The sequence below is a fragment of the Ammospiza nelsoni genome, chromosome 10, assembly GCF_027579445.1.
Source record: "Ammospiza nelsoni isolate bAmmNel1 chromosome 10, bAmmNel1.pri, whole genome shotgun sequence".
Classification (NCBI taxonomy): Eukaryota; Metazoa; Chordata; class Aves; order Passeriformes; family Passerellidae; genus Ammospiza; species Ammospiza nelsoni.
In genome coordinates this window covers 19,860,744-19,881,071 of record NC_080642.1, presented here as the reverse complement: position 1 = coordinate 19,881,071, position 20,328 = coordinate 19,860,744, and the positions used below count along the sequence as shown (strand labels likewise).

At 49.6% G+C, this 20,328-nt stretch overlaps 2 protein-coding genes across 3 annotated transcripts in view; one reads left to right on the top strand and one right to left on the bottom strand.

The window, feature by feature from the left end:
• The first annotated feature begins 144 nt into the window (after nucleotides 1-144).
• TMEM41A (transmembrane protein 41A) lies at nucleotides 145-4,040 on the top strand. The gene is made up of 5 exons (XM_059479131.1): nucleotides 145-362; nucleotides 439-592; nucleotides 1,384-1,545; nucleotides 2,046-2,184; nucleotides 2,670-4,040. Exons 1-5 carry the CDS (start codon nucleotides 265-267, stop codon nucleotides 2,888-2,890), a joined length of 774 nt encoding a protein of 257 aa, XP_059335114.1. The 5' UTR covers nucleotides 145-264; the 3' UTR covers nucleotides 2,891-4,040.
• Nucleotides 4,011-20,328, bottom strand: part of MAP3K13 (mitogen-activated protein kinase kinase kinase 13) — a 76,118-nt gene continuing 59,800 nt past the window's right edge. For both annotated transcript variants that reach the window (XM_059479129.1, XM_059479130.1), the window contains 9 exons: nucleotides 17,863-18,021; nucleotides 16,508-16,616; nucleotides 15,814-15,923; nucleotides 14,531-14,647; nucleotides 13,926-14,063; nucleotides 12,186-12,900; nucleotides 10,958-11,028; nucleotides 8,341-8,638; nucleotides 4,011-7,688 (listed from right to left, as the gene is read on the bottom strand). In XM_059479129.1, the coding sequence (XP_059335112.1) occupies nucleotides 7,587-7,688; nucleotides 8,341-8,638; nucleotides 10,958-11,028; nucleotides 12,186-12,900; nucleotides 13,926-14,063; nucleotides 14,531-14,647; nucleotides 15,814-15,923; nucleotides 16,508-16,616; nucleotides 17,863-18,021 (1,819 nt within the window). In that variant the 3' untranslated portion in view covers nucleotides 4,011-7,586. The remainder of the gene's footprint in view (nucleotides 7,689-8,340; nucleotides 8,639-10,957; nucleotides 11,029-12,185; nucleotides 12,901-13,925; nucleotides 14,064-14,530; nucleotides 14,648-15,813; nucleotides 15,924-16,507; nucleotides 16,617-17,862; nucleotides 18,022-20,328) is intronic.

Here is a 20,328-nt window from a genome sequence, read left to right as displayed (position 1 = left end):
TTAAAGCGTGTGTCCGCAGCTTAGAGCCCTCATAAGCAGCAGGTGCAGCGAGCGCAGCAAGCCCACTAACGCCCCGCAGCCCCCTCACGCCCACGCCCACCATCACTGCCCCGGCCCCGCCCCTTAGGGAGGCCCCGCCCCGCGCCTGCGCACCCGCTCGGGGCGCTGAGGGCGGCACGGCCGGGCCGGGAGGGGCCGGGTTCGCTCGGCTCGGCTCGGCTCGGCTCCGTCCGGCGGTGCTGGCAGCGGCGGCCCCGACCCGGGATGTGGCGGCGCCCGGCTGGGCTCCTGCTCGTCTTCGTGACCGCCACGGCCGCGCTGTGGCTGCTGTCGGTGCGGCTGAGCGCGGGGCAGACGCGCAGGTGGGTGTGGGCGGCCGGCGCTGCCCGTGCGTCCCTCCCTTCCCCCGGCGCTGCCCGTGCGTCTCTCCCCTCGCAGGGCGCTGCGGTTCCCGGCGGACCTGGAGGAGCTGCGGGAGCTGGCCGAGGCGCTGCGGGACTACGAGCGACAGCACCGGGGCGCGGCGCTGGCCCTGTTCTGCGGCGCGTACCTGTACAAGCAGAGTTTCGCCATTCCCGGCTCCAGCCTCCTGGTACGGGGCGGGCGGCGCGGGGCGAGGGGCCGGGGACCCACGGATGGGGCAGGAGGAGCTGCAGGGACCGAGCGGGCCCGCAGCTGGGCAGGAGAACCCTTAGGAGCAGTACGGGTCGGGGCTGAGCTGCTGGAGAGCAGCTCTGCTGGGAAGGATCGGGGAGTGTTGGTGGATAATGTCACCTGAAGGCCAGGAAGGGCAGTGGGATCCTGGAGGGCCAGGAAGGTCCGTGAGATCCAGGAAGAGCATTGCCAGCAGGTCAGGGCGTGATCCTGGCCCTCTGCTCAGCCCTGCGAGGCACAGCTGGAGTGCCAGGTCCAGATCTGGGCTCCTCAGGAAAAGACAAGAAGAGGGTCCAGCAGAGGCCACAAAGAGGTGCAGCTGGAGCATCTCTGATGAGAGATGGTTAGTCTGGAGAATACTGAGAGGGGATCTCATTAATGCATATAAATATCCCCAAAGGATAGTGCCAGACTCTGTTCAGTGGTGCCCAGCAACAGAACAAGGAGCAATGGCCATAAACTAAAACACAAGAAGTTTCACCTCAATATGAGGAAGAACTTCTTTCCATGGAGGGTGGGAGAGCACTGTGAACAGCTGTCCAAGGGAGGGCAAAGTCTTTTCTGGAGACATCCCAAACTCACCTGTTCCTGTGTCACCTGCTCTGGGTGACCCAGCCTTGGCGGGGCATTTGGACTGGATGATTTCCAGAGGCCCTTTCCATCCCTAACAATTCTGTGGTTCTGTGACACACCGTGTCCCCCAGGCCTCACTCCATGTTGTCCCCACAGAATGTCCTGGCTGGAGCACTCTTTGGACCATGGATGGGGCTGGTGCTGTGCTCAGTGCTCACATCTGTGGGAGCCACTTTCTGCTACCTGCTCTCTGCAGCTTTTGGCAAGCAGCTCATAGTGCACTTCTTCCCTGAGAAGGTGGCTCTGCTGCAAGGGAAGGTAAGAGCTGGCAGTTCTGCTGGCACCTGCAATGGCCCTGGGCCAGGCTGCTCTTGGGGTGACAGTGAAAGCCAGTGTGTGCAGGGGATGCACCAGGCCTGCTGAGGGCACAGTCTAGGAGCAGGCTGCTCTCTTGGAGCAGACCTGTTGGCAGAGAGGCTGATCCTAAGCAAAAGCAGATATGAAAAAAAAGGAGGGTTTGGGAAGGCTCCGTGCTCCAGAACTGCCTCCATCCATCCCATGCTGTATTGTACACTGGAGCTGGTTCTGCTCTTGACTTCCTGATCTTTCATTCTGGTGAGATCTCATTTCCACCCCTCTTTGAAGAGGGCTGGCTCACCATTAGGCTCCATACAGACACGGTATTGCTGCTTTCCCTCAGTTCTGAACTGATGGCACACTGTGGCATGTTAGAAGAAAAACTCACTCCAGTATTGTGGCCATTTGAATGTTACTGCTGTTGGAGGAGCAGGAATGATATGGAACATTTCTTTTGGCAGGTAGAAGAGAACAGGAGCTGCCTATTTTTCTTCTTGTTGTTCCTGAGGCTGTTCCCCATGACACCAAACTGGTTTCTGAACCTCTCGGCTCCCATTTTAAACATCCCCCTGTCCCAGTTCTTCCTCTCCGTTCTCATTGGTAAGGCCTGGGGACACAGCCTGAGGGGACAGTGTGACACTGCTGCTCTTGGTATCACTGAGCCAGGGAGGGCAGAGCTGGGACTCTGACCCTTGGTCTGTTTCCTCTCTGCTGCCCTTGAGCATTCTGGAGGTGTCACCAATGCTGCAAATTTTGCTTTACACCTGGTTCTTTCTGTTAAAGCACAAACCCCAGTGTCTGTGTAATGGCTGTACATTAAAACACTGAGTTCCACCTCAACATGGGGAAGAACTTTTCTAACATGAGGAGGGTGGCAGAGCACTGGAACAGCTGCCCAGGGAGGGTGTGGAGTCTCCTTCTCTGGAAACATTCCAGATTCCCCTGAACACATTCCTGTGTTACCTGCTCTGAGTAACCCTTCCTTAGCAAGGGGACTGGATCCAGAGGTCCTTCCAACCCTCAAGTTCTGTGTTTTTTCTCTCTAGGGGGGAACTAACAGCTTTTTTCTGCTCTGATTCCTTCAGGCCTTACACCATACAATTTCATCTGTGTGCAGACAGGGGCCATTCTGTCCCAAATCACCTCTCTGGATGCCATCTTCTCCTGGGACACACTGCTCAAGCTGCTGGCCATGGCTGTGGCAGCGCTGATTCCAGGAACCCTCATCAAGAGATACAGCAAGAAACACCTGAAGCTGGATGGAGACAAGCAAGCTCAGACACTAAATGGCAGAAAGAGCTTGTGATGGTTTAGGTGCCCCAGTTTTGGGGTAAAAGCTGCAGGACTCTCTTCCCAGGGGTTATATTCTGCATGCTCTGTGCCACCAAGGACAGTGGCAATTTTTAATCATCCTTCTCTCATCTCAGAGGAGGTGTCCGTTCTTATTTTTAATGAATGTTTATCTGTGCGTGTATCTGCACGGAGAGAGATATACAGGGGTTTTGTGAACACTCAGTTAATTTGCCTGTTTCATTTAAATCAGTCTCCTGTGTGCCTGAGGCTGTGGGGAATAAAAGGAGGAGTACTGGCATCCTGTGAGGAAGGCAAACCAGAACCCAGCTGTGCATCACTGGCCAAGCACAACCCTGCAGGCAGCAGGCAGGCTCTGCTCCCTCCAACTGCAGACAGATTTAGCATTTTTGGCCTGAAATGATGAGCCATGTGCTCCTGTGCAGCTGTACAAGCACCAAGTTGAAAAAATAATGGTGTTTCAGGGTGCAGCTGTAGAAGATTCTTCTTTGATTCCCATGTTAAACCAGCACACTCTGCAGCAAAATGCTGGGGATTTGAGCTGTCTGAATCAGTCACGTCAAAACACTTGAGACAGCTTCTCTGGTCTGCCAGTGGCTGCTACTCCCCATAGAGAATAAAGGGGTAAAGAACAGGAATGGATGTGCCTGACTGGCAGAGATTTGTCCTTGAAAAGCACCTTGAAACCCACACGTTTGCTCCTGTATAACTAGGAGGATTCCAAATAAAGAGGTGGGCCCTCTCCCAGATGTGGAGAACTTAAGATCCCAGAATTGGTTTGGGTTGGAAGGGATCCTAAAGCCTATCTTGTTTCACTCCCTGTCATGGGCAGGGACACTTCCAGTATCCCAGGTTGCTCCAAGCCCCATCCATCCTGGCCTGGGACACTTTCAGCTTCTCTGAACAACTTGTGCCAGGGCCTCACCCCCCTCCTCCCACTGGGATGATACTCTGCTCTTGGGGTTTAGGTATTTGCTCTCCATGAGGAGATCCACTTGGAGGACAAAGTAACCTTCCTGGTATGAAAAGGGGCAGGTGGGAGACCCCAGAGCTTCATGACATCATCCCAAAGTCCATGGGAACCCATTCCCAGATCACCAGACCAGCCTGCAGCATTGAAGTACACTGGCTTTTTATTCCATGCATTGTTTGCTTTGATAGTCATTCTTGTTTCCATCACTGTACACTGGTCAATACAAAAAAAAAATCAAGTTTGTCTCAGGAATCCACAGAGCAGGGAGGAGGGGATGAACACTACTGGACAGGGCCAAGATGAAATGGGTACTTAACACGACAGTGGGGAGGGCAACATTCAGCTCTGGGAGAAAATCTAGGCTAGTGTTCAGGAGCTGTCAGCAGCCACGAGAACGGGATCAGGGTACTCGGGATGCTGGAAAGGAAACCCACAGTTTACTCCGGCCCTGGAATGCGCTGTTACTACAAGGAGTAAGCAGGCTCACCTGCACCTCTCAACCCAGACCCTGCCAGGAGAGCAAGTGCAAGGAACCACAGCAGAGGTGCCCATACAGCAGTGTGGGGACTGTCTGTGCAATCCCAGGGAGGTGTCACTAAGGAAAATCCTACACAACCCCCCCAGAACTGACAGCAACCACCCCGGGAATGTGGGGGTGCTGAGCCAGCTCTGCCCACACACAGCAAGGCCATGGGAGGTGTGCGGGGGAGGCTGGGGTGGCACCTCCATGGGCAGGGCAAGGGGCTGCCCTAGTGGCATTCCCAGAGGGATGCAGGGGCAGGAGCAGCAGGAGGAGCAGCAGGAGGAGCAGCGACACTGGACTGGAACACTGCAATGACCCGGGGGTGTAAGAATAGGGCTAAGTGTGGCAGGCTGGAGGGGGCAGCTCTGCTTGCCCAGGCAAGGATGGGGAGGGATCAGCTGCATCCAGGACAGCTGCCCAGAAGGGTCTCAAAATCCCAAACACCAAAGCTCTGCGAGCCCAGTGGAGCTTCAGACCATGGTGGAGCCTACGAAGAGACCACAGGTGCCCAAATCCCTCAGGGACTGGATCACCACAGGCCAGAGGCCCTGGGGACAGTGACAGGCCTCAGCTGGAGGCAGCTCTGCTTTGGGGCTGTTTGTGGGACTGCCCAAGGATACCAGTGCTGCCCATGGGTCTCCCAGAGCCTGCCAGGTCTGAGCACAGTCTATCCAGGGGCACAGGGCTTGGCAATCTCTGGTGGGGACACCTGATGGCAGTTCTCCAACTCTCTTTACACCACAAGGTGTTACATGCACACAGTTCTCCACTGCTAAATTCCCACACCTTGGCCTCCAGCCTCCTGAGTAACCATCTGCACCACCAAACCCCCTCTCACACCACAACAGCAAAGCCATCTCTGGCCCTGCCGGCTCCTCCTGCCACTGGCTGAGAGACAAAGAATATTGGGGGAGGAGAAACAGAGGGTGGGAAGAGAGAGAGAAGGAGCCAGGAAAGAGCTTCACTCCTCACAGGGTTCTGCCTCTGCCCAGAGCAGGGTGAGCAAGTCACTCCCTCTCCAGGAGCCTGTTTGGTCCTACCCAGGTGATCCACTACATGGACCCAGTGCCCAGGGCAACTGCCCTCCTCCCTGACGGTGTTTTGGATGCTCTGGCCAGGGAACACTTGTCACAGTTATTCACTTTGTAATCAATTCAAAAGCCCCTCACTCCCTGACCACCCTTCCCACATTCCCACAGTTCAGTGGCTGCCAACCATCAGCAACAGGAGCAAACTGCAGCTCTGCCCACGAGGAACCTGACTGCAGCATCCAGCCCTCTCTGTTCTCTGCCCTGGAGTAACAGCATCCCTGGAAATCACGAGGCAGCAACTCCTGACAGCCACTGAGCCCAGCTCTGCTCCCACCCCTCTGGCGAGCAGGGAGAAGGTAACATCACACACAGAGATTACAATTGTGCTAGCGGTGAAGCCAACCTTCTGATCTACAGAAATTATAATAAATAATAAAATAACATCATAACTTAAGATCTGTCTGTAGTCCAGCTACAAAAATTTTAAAATATGGGATAATTTAACTCATACAATACTGCTCTCTGTATAAGTAAGACATTTTCCTTCACTTTGCCATGAGGCTATAAATTACCACAGTTAAGTTCAAACTAATATTTTAACATAAAATGTAAACAAACAAAGCAACAGAAGTACCTGTCCATGGTCCATTCCTGCCGTTCACCTCTGGCTGGCTGTGCCAGCACACTGGGAAGGGCAGAGGGAGAGCTCTTGCAGGGGGACATCAACTAAGGAAGGGGAGGGGAACGTGCTCTATCGTTTTGTTCTCTTTCAATATTGTTTTAGAAGAGTAGTGTTTGAAGGGAAGGCACTATGAGTTCTATCAGAAAACAAATTTTTCTCATCTGCCAATGCTTCGGCCTGTCACATACCAGTACTATCCTCACTTGCACCTGCAGAGTTTCAGCTTGGAGGAGAAACAGAGGCCTCGGGGCACACCCGAGACGCAGCAGTGCCACAGCCATGTCAGGATTCCCTGCACAAGGCCTGCCATGAAGGGCAGGCAGCTGCTAATGCTTCCAAGAATGTACAGTGAATAAGGAGACAGGGCAGGGCTGATGCTCTCAGCCAGGCCACGATTCCCAGTCTTCCCCCTCAACACACAGCCCTCTGCTGGTTCTCGATGCTGCTGTAGGTGAGAGGCTGCTTCTCCCAGTCCACTCCAGGCGTCTCCAGCGTCCTCCCCAGAAGTGCTCGGGCTCTGCGGAATGTGCTTTCCATGCTTTGCAAGTCCTTGCTTGGCCAACACTGAGTTGATTGATTTCTCTGACTGACTGAAACAGACAGGAGGTAAGAGGAGGAAGTAAACTGGGAAATGGCACACTGCATCTGAGAGAGGTTTCCCTGCTCAGCTGGAGGTTGACACTCCCAGAGTGAAGCAAGGACAGTGGTAAGAAGTGCTCTGATACCAATTCTCAAGAGGATGAGGTTAGAATACATTTGCAGGATCTCACAACAAAATGCTGATTAAAAAAAGAAACTAAAAATCCTTAAAATAAAACCCATCATTACATTCCTGGGGATGTATCGACTCAGAAGACCCTGGTTGTTAGCACCTCAGTACCAGTTTTCTCCAGGAACATGTCCACCTTCTGATTAAAAATGACCCAGCTGGTTATACTGAAAACACTTTGTTCACAGGTGACCCTACAGTCAGGTCTTTTTCTGCTTTTCCTCATTTGATAAGACTGAGTGGTTTCGTATTCTTGATCTGTTCTCCAATCTTCAGGGCCACGAGGCCTGGTCCCCTGTGCAAGCAGCAAGAGAATCCTCCGCGTCTGTACACAAAGCTGTCCAGGCAGGACTCCCAGGATGTTTCTCTGTAGTGTGCTTGCTTTCTGAACTTTTTTTTTTGCAACAAGTCTGTGTGTCTATAAATACAATCCACTCTTTACAGTAAAAAGTGTTAAAATGTCAAAAAAATAAATATCCATGTTACAGTAACTAGATTATTCAATAAAATACATCCCTGCCATTCTTGATTGAAATGCTCAAAGAGAATTAATTTCATTTGGACATTTTCCAGAGATTCGGGTTATTGCAAATCACTCCTGGGGTGGGAAGGAGAAGCATCTTCTCTTCCTGTAAAGTGTGATGAAGGGGAATGAAGTGGAATCTCAGGGAAATCAAAATGCCAGTACCAGGAAGCTTTGGGGGAGATCTGTGTTACCAAGTAGCAGAGCTGCAGGGCTTATTGGTCCTGACCGTGGCATCAGAACACTCCCCTTCAGAAGAGTCACAGTCTGATTCTCCAAACTGTGGTGGGTTCTGCAAGACAAAAGGAAAGGGGGAGACTTGAGCACCATTCCTGTACTGCACATCACCCACACATCCCAGTCTGCCACAGCAGCCAGGCAAAGGTCACCACCTGCAGAGGAGGAGAGTGGCACATTGAGAGGGCATAGCACACGACTGCCCCACCAAAGGTCACTTGTCTCCCCTAAGAGAGGGGACAGCACAGAAATACCTGGTCACAGCACTCCCAAACACAGGGTTATGAGGAGATCATGCAGCAGGCTCTGCACTACCCCCCCAAACACTTGAAAGACAGAGAAAGGAAGAAAGTCATCCCAGCTTTGTCAGCAAGGCTGCCAATGGATACGTCTGAGGCAGTTTATATCCACTCCATTTCATTATGTATTTTTATCCCACGTAACGCAACTGCAAATCTGATGGGCTCCCAAGATCACACTCATCTTGACCAGCACATTATGTTCAGCTTTGTTTGTGCTACTTTCCCCCACCCACTCTTCTGCCAAGCAGGAGGAAGATTGGATATTGCAGCACTTGCTTTGCCATAGTACACCTACCACAGCATTTTCTAGGCAGTGTTCCAACTTTCTGGTCCCTGGATTCCTTTCCATAACATTTATGCAGTTTTTTTCCACTGAGTAGAAGGATGAGGGGATAACCAACTCACCTCACAGCTGTGTTCATCTGCACAAAGTTTGCCCAGAGACATCTGAGTCTTGACCCTCCGCACAGCACACTCTTTGTCCGAAAGCCCATCCGACTGCGTGGAGATTTCAATGGGGATCTCTGGAGTCTGGGACAACATGTCCTCCAGCTTCTCAGCCAGCTCATCCTCCAGCTTGTTGGCCAGCTCATCCGGGCTGTTCGAGTGGTCGCTTGTGTTCCCCTCCTCTCCATCCGACACAGAGAAGTTCTCAGAGCTGAAGGTCGAGTAGGACTGGCAGCTACTGATGCAGCGGTGGGGTCTGCAAACAGGGAGAAGTTCAGTGCTCACCTTGGACAGCAGCCACAGGGAACTTCCTGGGTGCTGTGTTCACTGCTCTGCTACACCAGGCTTTGTGGAGTGCCTTCCACATCCTGGAGCTACAGGATTCTACCCCTTCTGAATGATATAGTTCAAGACCTGCATCTTTAAATTCATCTGTTCTACCCTGTCTGATACATCCATGTTAGCTGATCTGCCCTGGAGCATATTTTTCTTGGACAGTGCATTTTCCTAAAGTGCTAGGCTATACTGTGGAGTTCTGTTTAGTATTTTTATTGATGATATGGATGAGGGTATTGAGTCTTTCATCAGTAAATTTGCAGACGACACTAAGATGGGATCATGTGTGGATCTGTTGGAAGGTAAGAGGGCTCTGCAGGGAGACCTGGAATGGTTGGATGGATGGGCAGAGTCCAGTAAGATGAAGTTTAATAAATCCAAGTGCCCAGTCCTGCATTTTGGCTGCAATAACCCCCTGCAATGCTATAGGCTGGGGACGGTGTGGCTGGACAGTGCCCAGGCAGAAAGGGACCTGGGGATACTGGTCAACTGGGAAATTGAGGTTGGATGTTAGGCAAAAGTATTTAATGGAAAGCGTGATAAAGTACTGGAATTGTCTGTCTAGGGAGGTGGTGGAGTCACCATCACTGGATGGATTTTAAAAAATATTGGGTGCGGCACTGGGTGCCATGGTTTCATTGAGGTGTTAGGGCATGAGTTGGACTTGATGATCTTAAAGGTCTCTTCCAATCCAGTGACTCTGTGAGTTCAAGCTAACTCACCTGGGAATACCTGGCAGCCATCCCAAAAGCCAGGCAGGATTTAGGACCATCCACTCAAGAAATAAACTCACAGTTACTTGACCACAGAAATGGCCTTGTGCCAGGATTCAACAGCAATGGGACAATACATCAGTTGAGGGAACATGCCTGGAAACCCACAACTGGGCATCACATGGAATGGGCAACTTGTCCTCCTAATCTTCCAAGTTAGTAAATCACAGAGGAAACAGCATCCCACAGGAACTGTACGAGTCACATAACTCATTCAGCCCAGCATTCTGCCTTCAACCCCAGGCAGGAAGGAATAATCTGAGAGAAGTATGAGAACAGGGTATGCAGACAGAGCCTGCTTTCTCCTGGCATCTCTTCCTGGCCTGTGCCATTCAGCAGATCTGAGTTCCTAGCAGAAGCGCAAACCCAGGTGACAATGCTAACAGTCACTGATGGATCCATACTCCAGAAATTCTGCATTTACAGCTCTTCATGCTCTGATTTCCACAGCACACTTTGACAACGAGCTGCACATCTGAAAATGTTCTGGATGGAAAAAGCGCTTCCTTTTGTTCATTTTACCCTGTTTGCTTCACTGGCTGCCCCTAACATGAATGTGAAGAATCATTCCTTGTCTATTTTCTCCACATAAATTACAATTTCATGCACCCCTGGTGTTGCCTTTCCTCTTGCTAGAGAAACATTTCACATGGGTTTAATCTCCACTCCGATGGAAACAATCCCTAACCACTCCTGTCACACTTCTCAGTACCTTTCCAAACTTTACTGTGGTTATTGAGCTGGGGCAATGAAGGGAGCATTAGGATTTAAGCTTCAGGTGTGCTGTGGATGCACGCAACAGGAGACAAGATTTTATTTTCTTCTCTACTCCTCTGAATCAAACCTTTAGCCTGTTTGCCTACTGGATCACTCCTGCACTTGAAGCAGCTGCTTTCATGAAGCTGCAGCACCAAGTCCATGATGTCTTCCTTGAGCACAGTACTGGTCCCTGCTGGTCCCAAGGCTTATGTAGGAACACTCCCCCTAAGTCTTATTTTACAGGCAACACCATCAAGTCTGATCTGCTATTGTCATTTAGCTCTGCAATCTTATCTGAATTCAGATACAAAGGTGCCGAGCTGGAGTCTGACCCACTGCAACAACAATTCATAAACAACACTGGGAGTAGCCCACAAAGGGTTCCCACATCCACTCAGTCTGATCCTGGTGAAACAGATGCAGCAGCTCATTTACAGAGGCAGAATAACATTATCAAGTGTGATCGAGTTGTGCTGCAAACAGCCTGCAGGAAAGCCAGCAGGAAAGCTGGGCCAGAGAGAACATCTCAATGGGCTGGAACAGTGAGTGGACATGAGAGATCAGCTGAGGGTGGATGAGACACACTGAATGGGATTCTGCTCTTCTGCCAGCACCTTCACCAGTTTCAGTGCTGGTGTGCAGGTGCTTTGAGAGTTCTCCTCAGTTTTGTCCCACCAAAGAGAGATTAGAGTGAATTCACCTTTTACCTTTGTCTACGAGGAAACTCCACTTCGCTGTCAACTTCACCCTCCTCCTCTTCTGACGATTCATCCCCACTCTGGCAGAAAACAAGGACAAAAAGGGTGTCACATTTGGGGAAGTTCAAACATAGCTGACCCCTTGGTCCTTCAGGGCAAAGTCACTGCAAAACAGTGCAAAAAATCTACAGGCTGCAAGAATCTAGACCAGAAAACAGCCTGTGTGTCAGCAACACTGACTCAGACATTGCCAACCAGGAGGTTGTTTCAGACAGTCTCAAGGCTGCCATTCCCAAATCTGGAGTGACTGACTGGGAAATATACTGAAGTATTTCAGCAGGTATGGAGTACAGAGCATTCCAGATTCTCACTGAAGCAAATCAAATAACGAGTATCACATGGAAACTCACAGATTAGGGAGCTGATTGGGCACTCTTGGCTTTACCCTCTTCTAGCCCATCAACAGAGCAGGATGGAGGATGACACAACCTTTGCCAATGGGTTTCTCCAACTAGGAGAACCTGGGATTTGTTTCATACCTCAGTGAGCACAGAGCCTTTTATTCTCCTTCTCCCATCCAAATCTACCCCCACACTGTTGTTTTTTTACAGCCTCCTTCTATCCTATCCAGCCTGTCAGCCCCTCATTCAGATTAAGCCTTTATCTCATCCCATCCCCTTGTCTTACAAGATCCTAGTCCCATTATGCTGAGGCCAAACCACACTCTTGATCTAGTAATTACATTATTTTTCTTGACTTTTCCAGCCAGGCTCAGTTTCCTGCTCTTTGGACTCAAACTGGTTCTTACTTCTTTCACCACTTGGATGGAAGCAGGAGGACCAAAGAGCTGCTTCTGTACAACTGTGTCATAATGTCCTTTTTACTCTTGCAAAATCTTCACAAAATACAGGAGAACTGTAACTTCTGGTGTAGGGGGACAATTTCTGGCAGGTGCAGCAACAGGGATGTCCTCAAGACCATGGCAAATGTTGAATCTTTGCCTTGAGACACAGCAGCACCACAGATTCTCAAACAAACTCACATGTGATATTACAGAACAATTTAAAGAATGCATTTGTCCCTTCATTTGGAGAAAGGCTTGAAAGCTTTTTGAGACTGCTTCAACATCAAAAACTGAGTAGAACAAGCTGCAACTCAAACCAATTGGCGAAAGCGCACGTAACAGAACCAGGCCCTACCAAAACCACATCTTCAAGCCCCAGTGCTCTGTCCTCACCTTTTGGAGGGATCTCGCTTTGCAGGGCAGCCCTGAGGAAGCCAAGTGCTGGGGAGTGCCCAGGGCAGACACCGCCGTGCCCTGCTCCTCCAGCTTCTCCATGAACTGCGCGCTGTCGTAGAGGGACGCGGGGGACTGGGGGCGGCTCCCGCCCGGTTCCACAGACGCCATCTGCGCCTGGCCACTGTCCTCATCCCTGCACTGCAGGCAGGGGTCGTAGGGATCCGCCTGGCAGCACTCCCAGCGCTCGGCCGTGCTGTCCCTGCTGTCCAGGCCGCGGCGGCAGTCGGCCTCCATGGCGGTGGAGATGAGGTCGGGGCTGGAGCCCGAGACGCGGCGCTGCGCGTGGTTGCTGAGGGGGCTGCGCAGCGCGGCCGCGGGGCCGAAGTAGCGCAGGTTGTTGGCGCAGGTGGCGATGTCCTGCCCGTGGGCGTGCAGCCGCGAGTGCTGCCCGTGGGGACTGTGCCCGGGCGGCTGCGGTGCCGTGGGGGCGTGGGGAGGGCCGGGCTGGGGGGCGTCATCCTGCGCTGGCTGGTTTTTCAAGATCCCTGCAAATTCATTGTAGCTGCCTTTGCTGTTCCCCCGGCGGTGCCGGGGCTTGCTGCGGTACCGGCTTTTGCCACTCAGCGTTGACATCTTGGGACTTCCTGAGACTGGGGAGCCATTGGATGCTGCTTCTGTGCTGGGTATGCCCTCTGACTTCAGTAGATCTGGCCTGGGAGACAAGGAGAAGAAGTTACATGTCAAGCCACAAACAAAGAAGTGACACCGGCCCAGAGCCAGGAAGAAGAGGCAGCTGGAGCCAAAAGCACTCTCTGCTTCCTAAAATCTACAGGCTGCCCTCCCCTTCAGCTGCTTGACTCCTGCATTTTGGTCCCTGTGATCCTCTCCACTCAACATCCTCTCCATTCAGCCCATCCTGCTCTACACTCTTGTCTTGCTGTTTTTCCAATAGCTGTCACACTCTCCTTTTCCGCTCTTATTTTGATGTTCTCTCCCAAAATAGCTCCCTCTCAGGACCTTGGGGTAGAGCATGGCTCTCACTCTGTGCATGTACAATGGTGTTGATCAGGCTGCTCATCTAAGAGCCATGTGGGGACATTAATTCAGAAGTGATTATTCACTTGTAATCAGGACTAACTCCTGGAAATCCCTAAAAAGTAAAGACTAAGACAACTCTTGCAGAAAAAAATAATCTCCCTATCTAAAAGTCATGTAGAAGAGAAATAACTGAAAGGACAGCATGAATTCCCAAATCGCAAATCCCAAATTAATTCCTCAACAATGAATCCATCCTTCCTGAGGCCTGACTGATTTCCACAATCCCTTGCCCTGCTTATTTCCATCCAAGTCAAGGATGATCTTGGAGAGTTAGGAATTTGAGAAAACACAAGAGATAGCTCCTGTCCAAGCATCATCATCTGCTCAAAAATCACATCGATTTTTTAATTAATTAAATTGAATTAATTAATTAATTAATTCAATTAATTAATTAACAATTCATTCAACCAACACATCCTGTGATTCCATGGTTCCAGAGAGCTGCCCAGGTGGCAGGGATGGCAGGATTCATCCCTTTCACCTTAAGATCATTAAACAATTATGGATCTGAGGATCAGACCAGGCTCAAGTGTGAAACCCCTTTGTCCCACCCTGCATTTCATCAGCCTCAAAGGGAAGGAACTGCCCAGTGGGGATCTACCACTGGCTCTGCCACAGGACTGGGTTGTTACTTCTCACCGTTTGGTCTGGCTGCCTGGTTTATGGGAGACCCCTTTCCTCTTCATTAACTTCTCCACTGTATTGGGGTGGATGATTGGTCTGACTGGGTGGCGTTTGTAAGTCCCAGGGTACTTCTTTTCCACTGCTTGCTCCCTCCTGAAACATCAGGGAAACAAAGAAAACAAAACCACATCAGTTGTGTCTCTCCCCACCTGCTGCTCCCCCTGGACAGGAACTGACTGCAGGGAACATGCTGCATGCCCGATTGCTCTGCTGGGAAAGCACACAGACACTTCTAAACTCCTTCTAAATTCCTTCTAAATCAGACAGCAGGCACAAGGCCCTGGCACACAGTCCAGGAGCAGCACTGCCATTCCCCTCATGCATGGGCCAAAGGATGCCAGCCCCAAATGGGAAAGTGCCTTTCTCCAAGTCTAACCACTGAGAGTGGTCTGCAGGAATTCACTCCAAAGGGACCTCTCCTTGCTCACCAGCAATTCCCTAACCTTTGTAGTTAGTCAGGAGACACTAAACCTACAAGTGCCACTATCCAGTTTAGAAATGAAGTGCTGTTTGTGCTCTGCTGTGTGCAGACTGATCACATCACCATCCCAGACACGTACTTGATGAGCTCCTTCTCCCGCACCTCCAGCTGCAGCATGATAGCACTGAGCTCCATGTACAGGTTATTGGCCCGCTCCAGCTTCCTCTCATAGTGCTCACGGATATCCAACGCATGTCTGAAAGGCACAAAAGGCTTTAGTCCAGCCTGACTTCCATGGACCAAGAGAAGAGAATGAGGAAAAGTACAGGTGCTTTAGGAAAAGGCCTTTTAAAAGGCAAATTTGCCAGCTGTACCACACTGAATTCCAGATACAGCTAACAGTGAATGATGACTGATTAAGAGCCTGACACAGCAATAAATCATGGTATGGTTTAGAAAGTGTTTAACAGCCTTGAAAGTGTGGCAACACTTCTCCCTAGAAGAGCTGCAAATGCATCACACACACACTCAGGAGCCCTCTGGCCAAGCCCTGATCAGCTTGTTTGCACAGAGAAGGGGCTAAACCAGCCTCTACAGAAACAGGAAAGGAGTCATGTGTCTGCATTTCATTAACAGCAGGGTGTCCACAGAGCTCCAGTACAGCTGAAAGATGTGGCCACCCAAAGCTCCCTGGGGACAGGGAACACTGAACAACCACTGCATCAAATTCCCTGACCAAAGGCCCCTTTGGCTCCTCAGGTTTGACACAGAACTGCTTCTTAGAGTTTTATGTTTCTCTGTCTATTGTATTTGCAAAATTGTATCACAGGATACAATTTCCCTTCTTTAAATAAACCCTCTGCTTTCATTTTTAAGCTGGTATAATCAAAATGCATTTCAGTGGGTTGTTTATATGAAGTATGTTCATTTCTCTGTAATAACTAACCCAAAGAAAGTATCAGGGTAGAGAAAGCTCATAGCCAACCTCAGGATGGATTTCCCACTGAGATGGATGTCTCTGTTTCAGTGCTGTTATCACAAACACCAATTCTCAGGCAGAAATATTCCCTGGGAAACACACAAGCCTTTGCCACCCTCTATGGAGCAAACTGTTGAGACTGCCCAAGAGCAGTGACAGCTCCCACTGCTACTCTCCAGCTCCCATCAGCTGAGCTATGCTCATGGCCTAGGCCAGGCCCATGGCAATTTTGGTTTCCAGGTTCACAAGGAATTTAGGCTGCCCAAATTTATACCACCAGGAATACTGGGGCCTGTTTTGGGAACCTCAGTACAAGAGAAGAATAAAAAGAGTCAGGGCTGGAGCAGGAGGCCCTGTGAGAACAAGCTGAGGGCTCATTTAGCTGGGAAGGGAAGGCTGGATAGGAAAAGCAAAAGACTGTATACACAAAAGACTGAACAGACCTCAGCTCTTCTCTCCGACGGCGAATCAATTCTTCATCCAGCCGGTGGATACAAGTTCCTTCACTTTTAATTTTCTCAAAATGTTTCTTCACTTCTTCTCTCCATTCAGCCTAGGAAAGCAATTTACTTTTAGCTATTTACAAAGAATTGGGATCTGTAGGTGCACCACAAAAAACTCTTGGGCGATGTTGTTTGTGTCTGCAGAAAATTACAGCTTTGGGTTGAGAATGTATTTTTGTTAGCTGAATTATTTTGGGTAACAACACCACAGCGCATTTAGTGCCAGCATTTTCAAATGGTATTTACAATTTTGTGCTTCAAACATAGAATTTACAACATATCTGCATTTTCTAAGAAATATTTTTTTTAATTCCTAGAGTTCTTTTTGTCCTAAGAGAACATTTTCTTTACTTTTGGCGGTGAAAAAAAGTAGAAAGGTTCATGATTTTGAAAGCTCCATGATGATGCCTGTCTATAGTGATAGTCTATTTGCCCCTTGAAGCTCTGGTTCCTGCAACAGAAGTCTCAGCTTGGGAAAGTTTGGGTACAAGATTTCTAAATGCCCATCAGGTTGCTCCTCCCCAAGAATCAAACTGAAATCATGGATCCAGACTTTCTCTACTCAGTGCATCCTCCAGAATCAGATCCTTGGAGCTAATTCCAGCACTCACAGGCTACAGCCTTCCCCAGTTACCTGGGATTTGAAGTAGGTTTCCTGAGGAGTAGCCAGCACATCAGCAGAGGCGATATCCAGGTGCATCAGTGTCTGCCGGAAGGACGGACGGTTCCGGGGCTTGCTCTGCCTGAGACAAAACAGAAACAGCCAGGGTGAGGTGAGGATGGGCACTGCCAGCCCCTCCTGCCCTTCTGGGGGGAGGGATGGGCACTGCCAGCCCCTCCTGCCCTTCTGGGGTGAGGGATGGGCACTGCCAGCCCCTCCTGCCCTTCTGGGGGAGGGATGGGCACTGCCAGCCTCTCCTGCCCTTCTGGGGTGAGGGATGGGCACTGCCAGCCTCTCCTGCCCTTCTGAAAGAGTCTCACTAGATCCTATTCTCTGACCCAAGCAGCTGACAGGTTAGAGCAAAGGAGCTTTTCTGGTTTTCTCTTTTGCTGAATACAATTTCATTGTGCTAGAGGTGGTTTGTGATGAACCATTCTGAAGAAACAAACGAGGTGCAAGTGTTTAAGACCAGAAAATGAGACTACAAAGTGAAAGATCACAGAAAAGTACAAAAATGTTTGGATTTTTTGAGAAAAAGCACCATCACTTGAGTTTCAGGACCAAATCCACCTTGCACAGGGCAAGAGCAGCTTCTCAAGCCTCCCCTGCCCACCAACCACCTCCTTCCACTAGGTGGGGATACAAGTGTTTGTAGGCTCTCTGTAGTACCGAGCTGCACAAGCTGCCACAGCCCCACTGCTGCAGCTCAGGGCAAACAGCCACTGGGAGAGATGCACACGTGCTCTGGCCTGTTGTCCCCTTTGTGGCACGGAGAGGAGGGCTGGTAAAACCTATGGAGTGGGAAAATGCTGGAAGACCCTTTACACTGAGTCAAGATGTAATGACAAAGCCTCAGTGTGAAACCCAGGACAAAGTATTTCAGCTCTAATCTGGTACATGGAGGAAACTGAAAGCATTTTCCATATCTGAACCTGGAAAATCTGTGCTCCAGACAAAAAGCTTTTATTTCTCTTTGTCCAGTCCAAAATCCAATTGCTCACAAGGGGTTTTCTGAGTGAAAAAATCAGTTCCCTTCACTCTGGATGTGACCTCAAGGAATTTTACCCCTACTTTCCTTCCAGCTCCTTTTGTCTTCCCACAGAGCCACCTTTTATCCCCCACTTTCTACAACAAAGCAACACCTTCTGGGAAGGCTCCTGAAGATGTCCTGCTGCCACAAGGAAGCAGAATCCAGAATGTTAAAACTTACTGCTCTCAGGACAAGTGTAAGAATATCTCAGAGCCCTCTGCTCTGGGCTCCATGTTCCCACCCTGACTTTCATGGGTTTTGCTGGGAGGTCTGTGTTGTGTGGGGTTCAGGCTCTTACCAGGTTTGCTTCATGAGGATTTTGAAGCCATCTGGGCAGGTGGAAGGGACAGGAAGGTGGAGGCTGTTACTGCCCACTCCCCAAATGATGGCTGAAGAGTCCACGTCCTTGTAGGGAATCTCTCCTGTGAGCAGCTCCCACAAAACCACCCCAAATGACCTGAGGAAGAAATAAACCAGCATAAATTGAGTTCGCACAGAAGCTGTTAACAGAAACATCTGGAGCTTGAAAAAAAACACAGTATGGGGGCAAAACAGGGAAATAGGGATGTCTGGTCCAAAACTGCAAGACGGTGCAACAGTGGCCTTTAGCACACCAGGTAACTCCTCTGCTCCAGCACAAAAGCACACTGGTTTCCACCCATCCTTTCCTGCTTCTTTGTGAGATTTTAAAGACCCTGAAAGCACATTTTCTGTACAGATTAAGTCTTGTTCCTCTTAAATGAAAAGACTCCAAAGTCTACTCTCAGATAGACTTTGGACTGTTCTTGCTGTTAAGAACAGATGATTGACTACTGCACAGACTGACAAGTGTCTTACAGAGACAACACAACAAAGGTTTTGTGGCTTTTTTACATTTCATTTAACTGGTTTTGTTTTCTTTTCCCTAACCAAAGGCTCCCTCTGCTGCTACCTGTAGACCCAGGTAAAAGTTTCAAGGTCTGAGATTCAGCACTACAACTACTGCAACACAGAAATTAGGAAACAAATGCTACTTGTATAACTTTCAGTACCAAAAGCACATGAGGTCTCATTTGATATCCCTTTTGTTCTGAAGAAAGGAGGGATAAAGCAAAAAAAAAAAAACTTAAGAGAACTCAGGGAAAGAATCTCCCACAAGAACTGAAACATGAAAGCTCACTTTGCTTCTCTTCCTTAGTGAAGTTACCAGAAAGAACCAAAACCTTAATTTTTAACAGCAAATATTTGTTTTGTATACAATCATCACCCAATAAAACGCCAAAGAAACACCAAACCAGTCAATACAGAGATAAACAAAATGCTGCTGAGAACCACCACCACTGTCACTGCACATCAACAACTGGGCTGTGACACAGCTGAGGCACCATCATCCCTATTTCCAAGCCAGATGTGCCACCTCACTGTGTCCCACTCCTCTGTGGGACACCAACCCTGCCAAGCTGCAGACCACAGCCAGGTGAAAGGTGAGAATGTTGTTTCTGACTTGTACCAATATCCAGTGCTTTTATTAAGTACAGAAAAACTTCTAAAGGACAAACTACCAGGTCTGAACAACCATCAGTCAGGAAATAACTTCATGTGAAAAACAGTGCACTTTCAAAGCCCATTGGTTTCAAATTGTGTAAAAAAAAAAAAAAAAAAGCAACAAACAAGCAGATTTTGAATAATTCTGGCCTCAAAATCCTTTTCTGCAAGAAAGCAGGGCTCCGGGAGGTTGGACAAACTACCAGAGAAAGCTCATCTGGTTTCATATTTGTTATGACTAAGAACTGACAAAGGATTTCCAAGACTCCTGATAAGATTATAGATTTATTTTTCTGCATGCTGTTTGAGATGAGAGAGAGCAGACATATAAGCAGCTCAGGAACTGTTCTCATTTGTTGGCAGCATTCATGACCATCATTTTTATTCATCTTGAAGGAGGAATGGATGGCAAGGGAGAGTCTGAGCAATCACCACTGTTGTGAACTCCAGAGGAACTGGCACCAAAGAGCAACACCTCCATGTCACTGAGGGAAGGAGCAAAGTGAAATAGTCTTGAACATAAACCACTCTAAAGGACAGAAAGCTGAGGGTGGAAATCCAGCACCACTTGTCCTCACAATCCTGTGATTCAAGGGAGGGGTTCAGCAGACAAATGCTGGGTGTATTTTCTTTCCAGAACAACCCAAGTGTTCTCCCAGAGGAGCTGGCTGTGCTGTGACCTGGACATCCAAAATAAACACACAGAACACCGTGGGCACAAGAGCAGCTGCACACCACAGGTAACATCACCTTCCCTGCAGGAAATCTTGCCCTTCAGGTCAAGCCCAGCCTGAGCTAGAACCTCAGCAGCAGCTCCTGACTCCACTGCACCCTGGACCACCCATAGCTCTGTCCAGCAGCCCCCTGCCCTGCCAGGGAAGGGACAGCAACTGAAGCTGAAAAACCACAGGAAGCAAAATCCCTCCTGGCTGTAAAGCAGGGAGAAGGGCATTTGTCCTGGCTGCTGACATTTAATATGTAGAAATAATGAGACAGAAACAGAGATGCAAATCCCTTGAGGGCTCTGAAACCTGTGGAGAGGCTTCCCAAAGGAACTCTAAGGCCGAGCCCTCTCAAGCATTTTTAATAGCACAGAGACTGAACGGTTCCTTGTGTTCATTTGGACACAGAGCACGTTCCACATCGATGGAAATAGGCTCCAAAACCCTTACAACCTGTCCTGGTTTCCTCCCTCTTAGACCTGGGATTGGATTCACTGGACTGGAGTCCTGTGGGTACC

Bases quoted from the DNA above. Each gene is read 5' to 3' on its own strand.
- TMEM41A (XM_059479131.1), top strand. From the start codon at position 265: ATGTGGCGGCGCCCGGCTGGGCTCCTGCTCGTCTTCGTGACCGCCACG. The intron at 363-438 runs GTGGGTGTGGGC...CTCCCCTCGCAG, and splicing joins AGCGCGGGGCAGACGCGCAG to GGCGCTGCGGTTCCCGGCGG. The intron at 2,185-2,669 runs GTAAGGCCTGGG...TGATTCCTTCAG, and splicing joins CTTCCTCTCCGTTCTCATTG to GCCTTACACCATACAATTTC.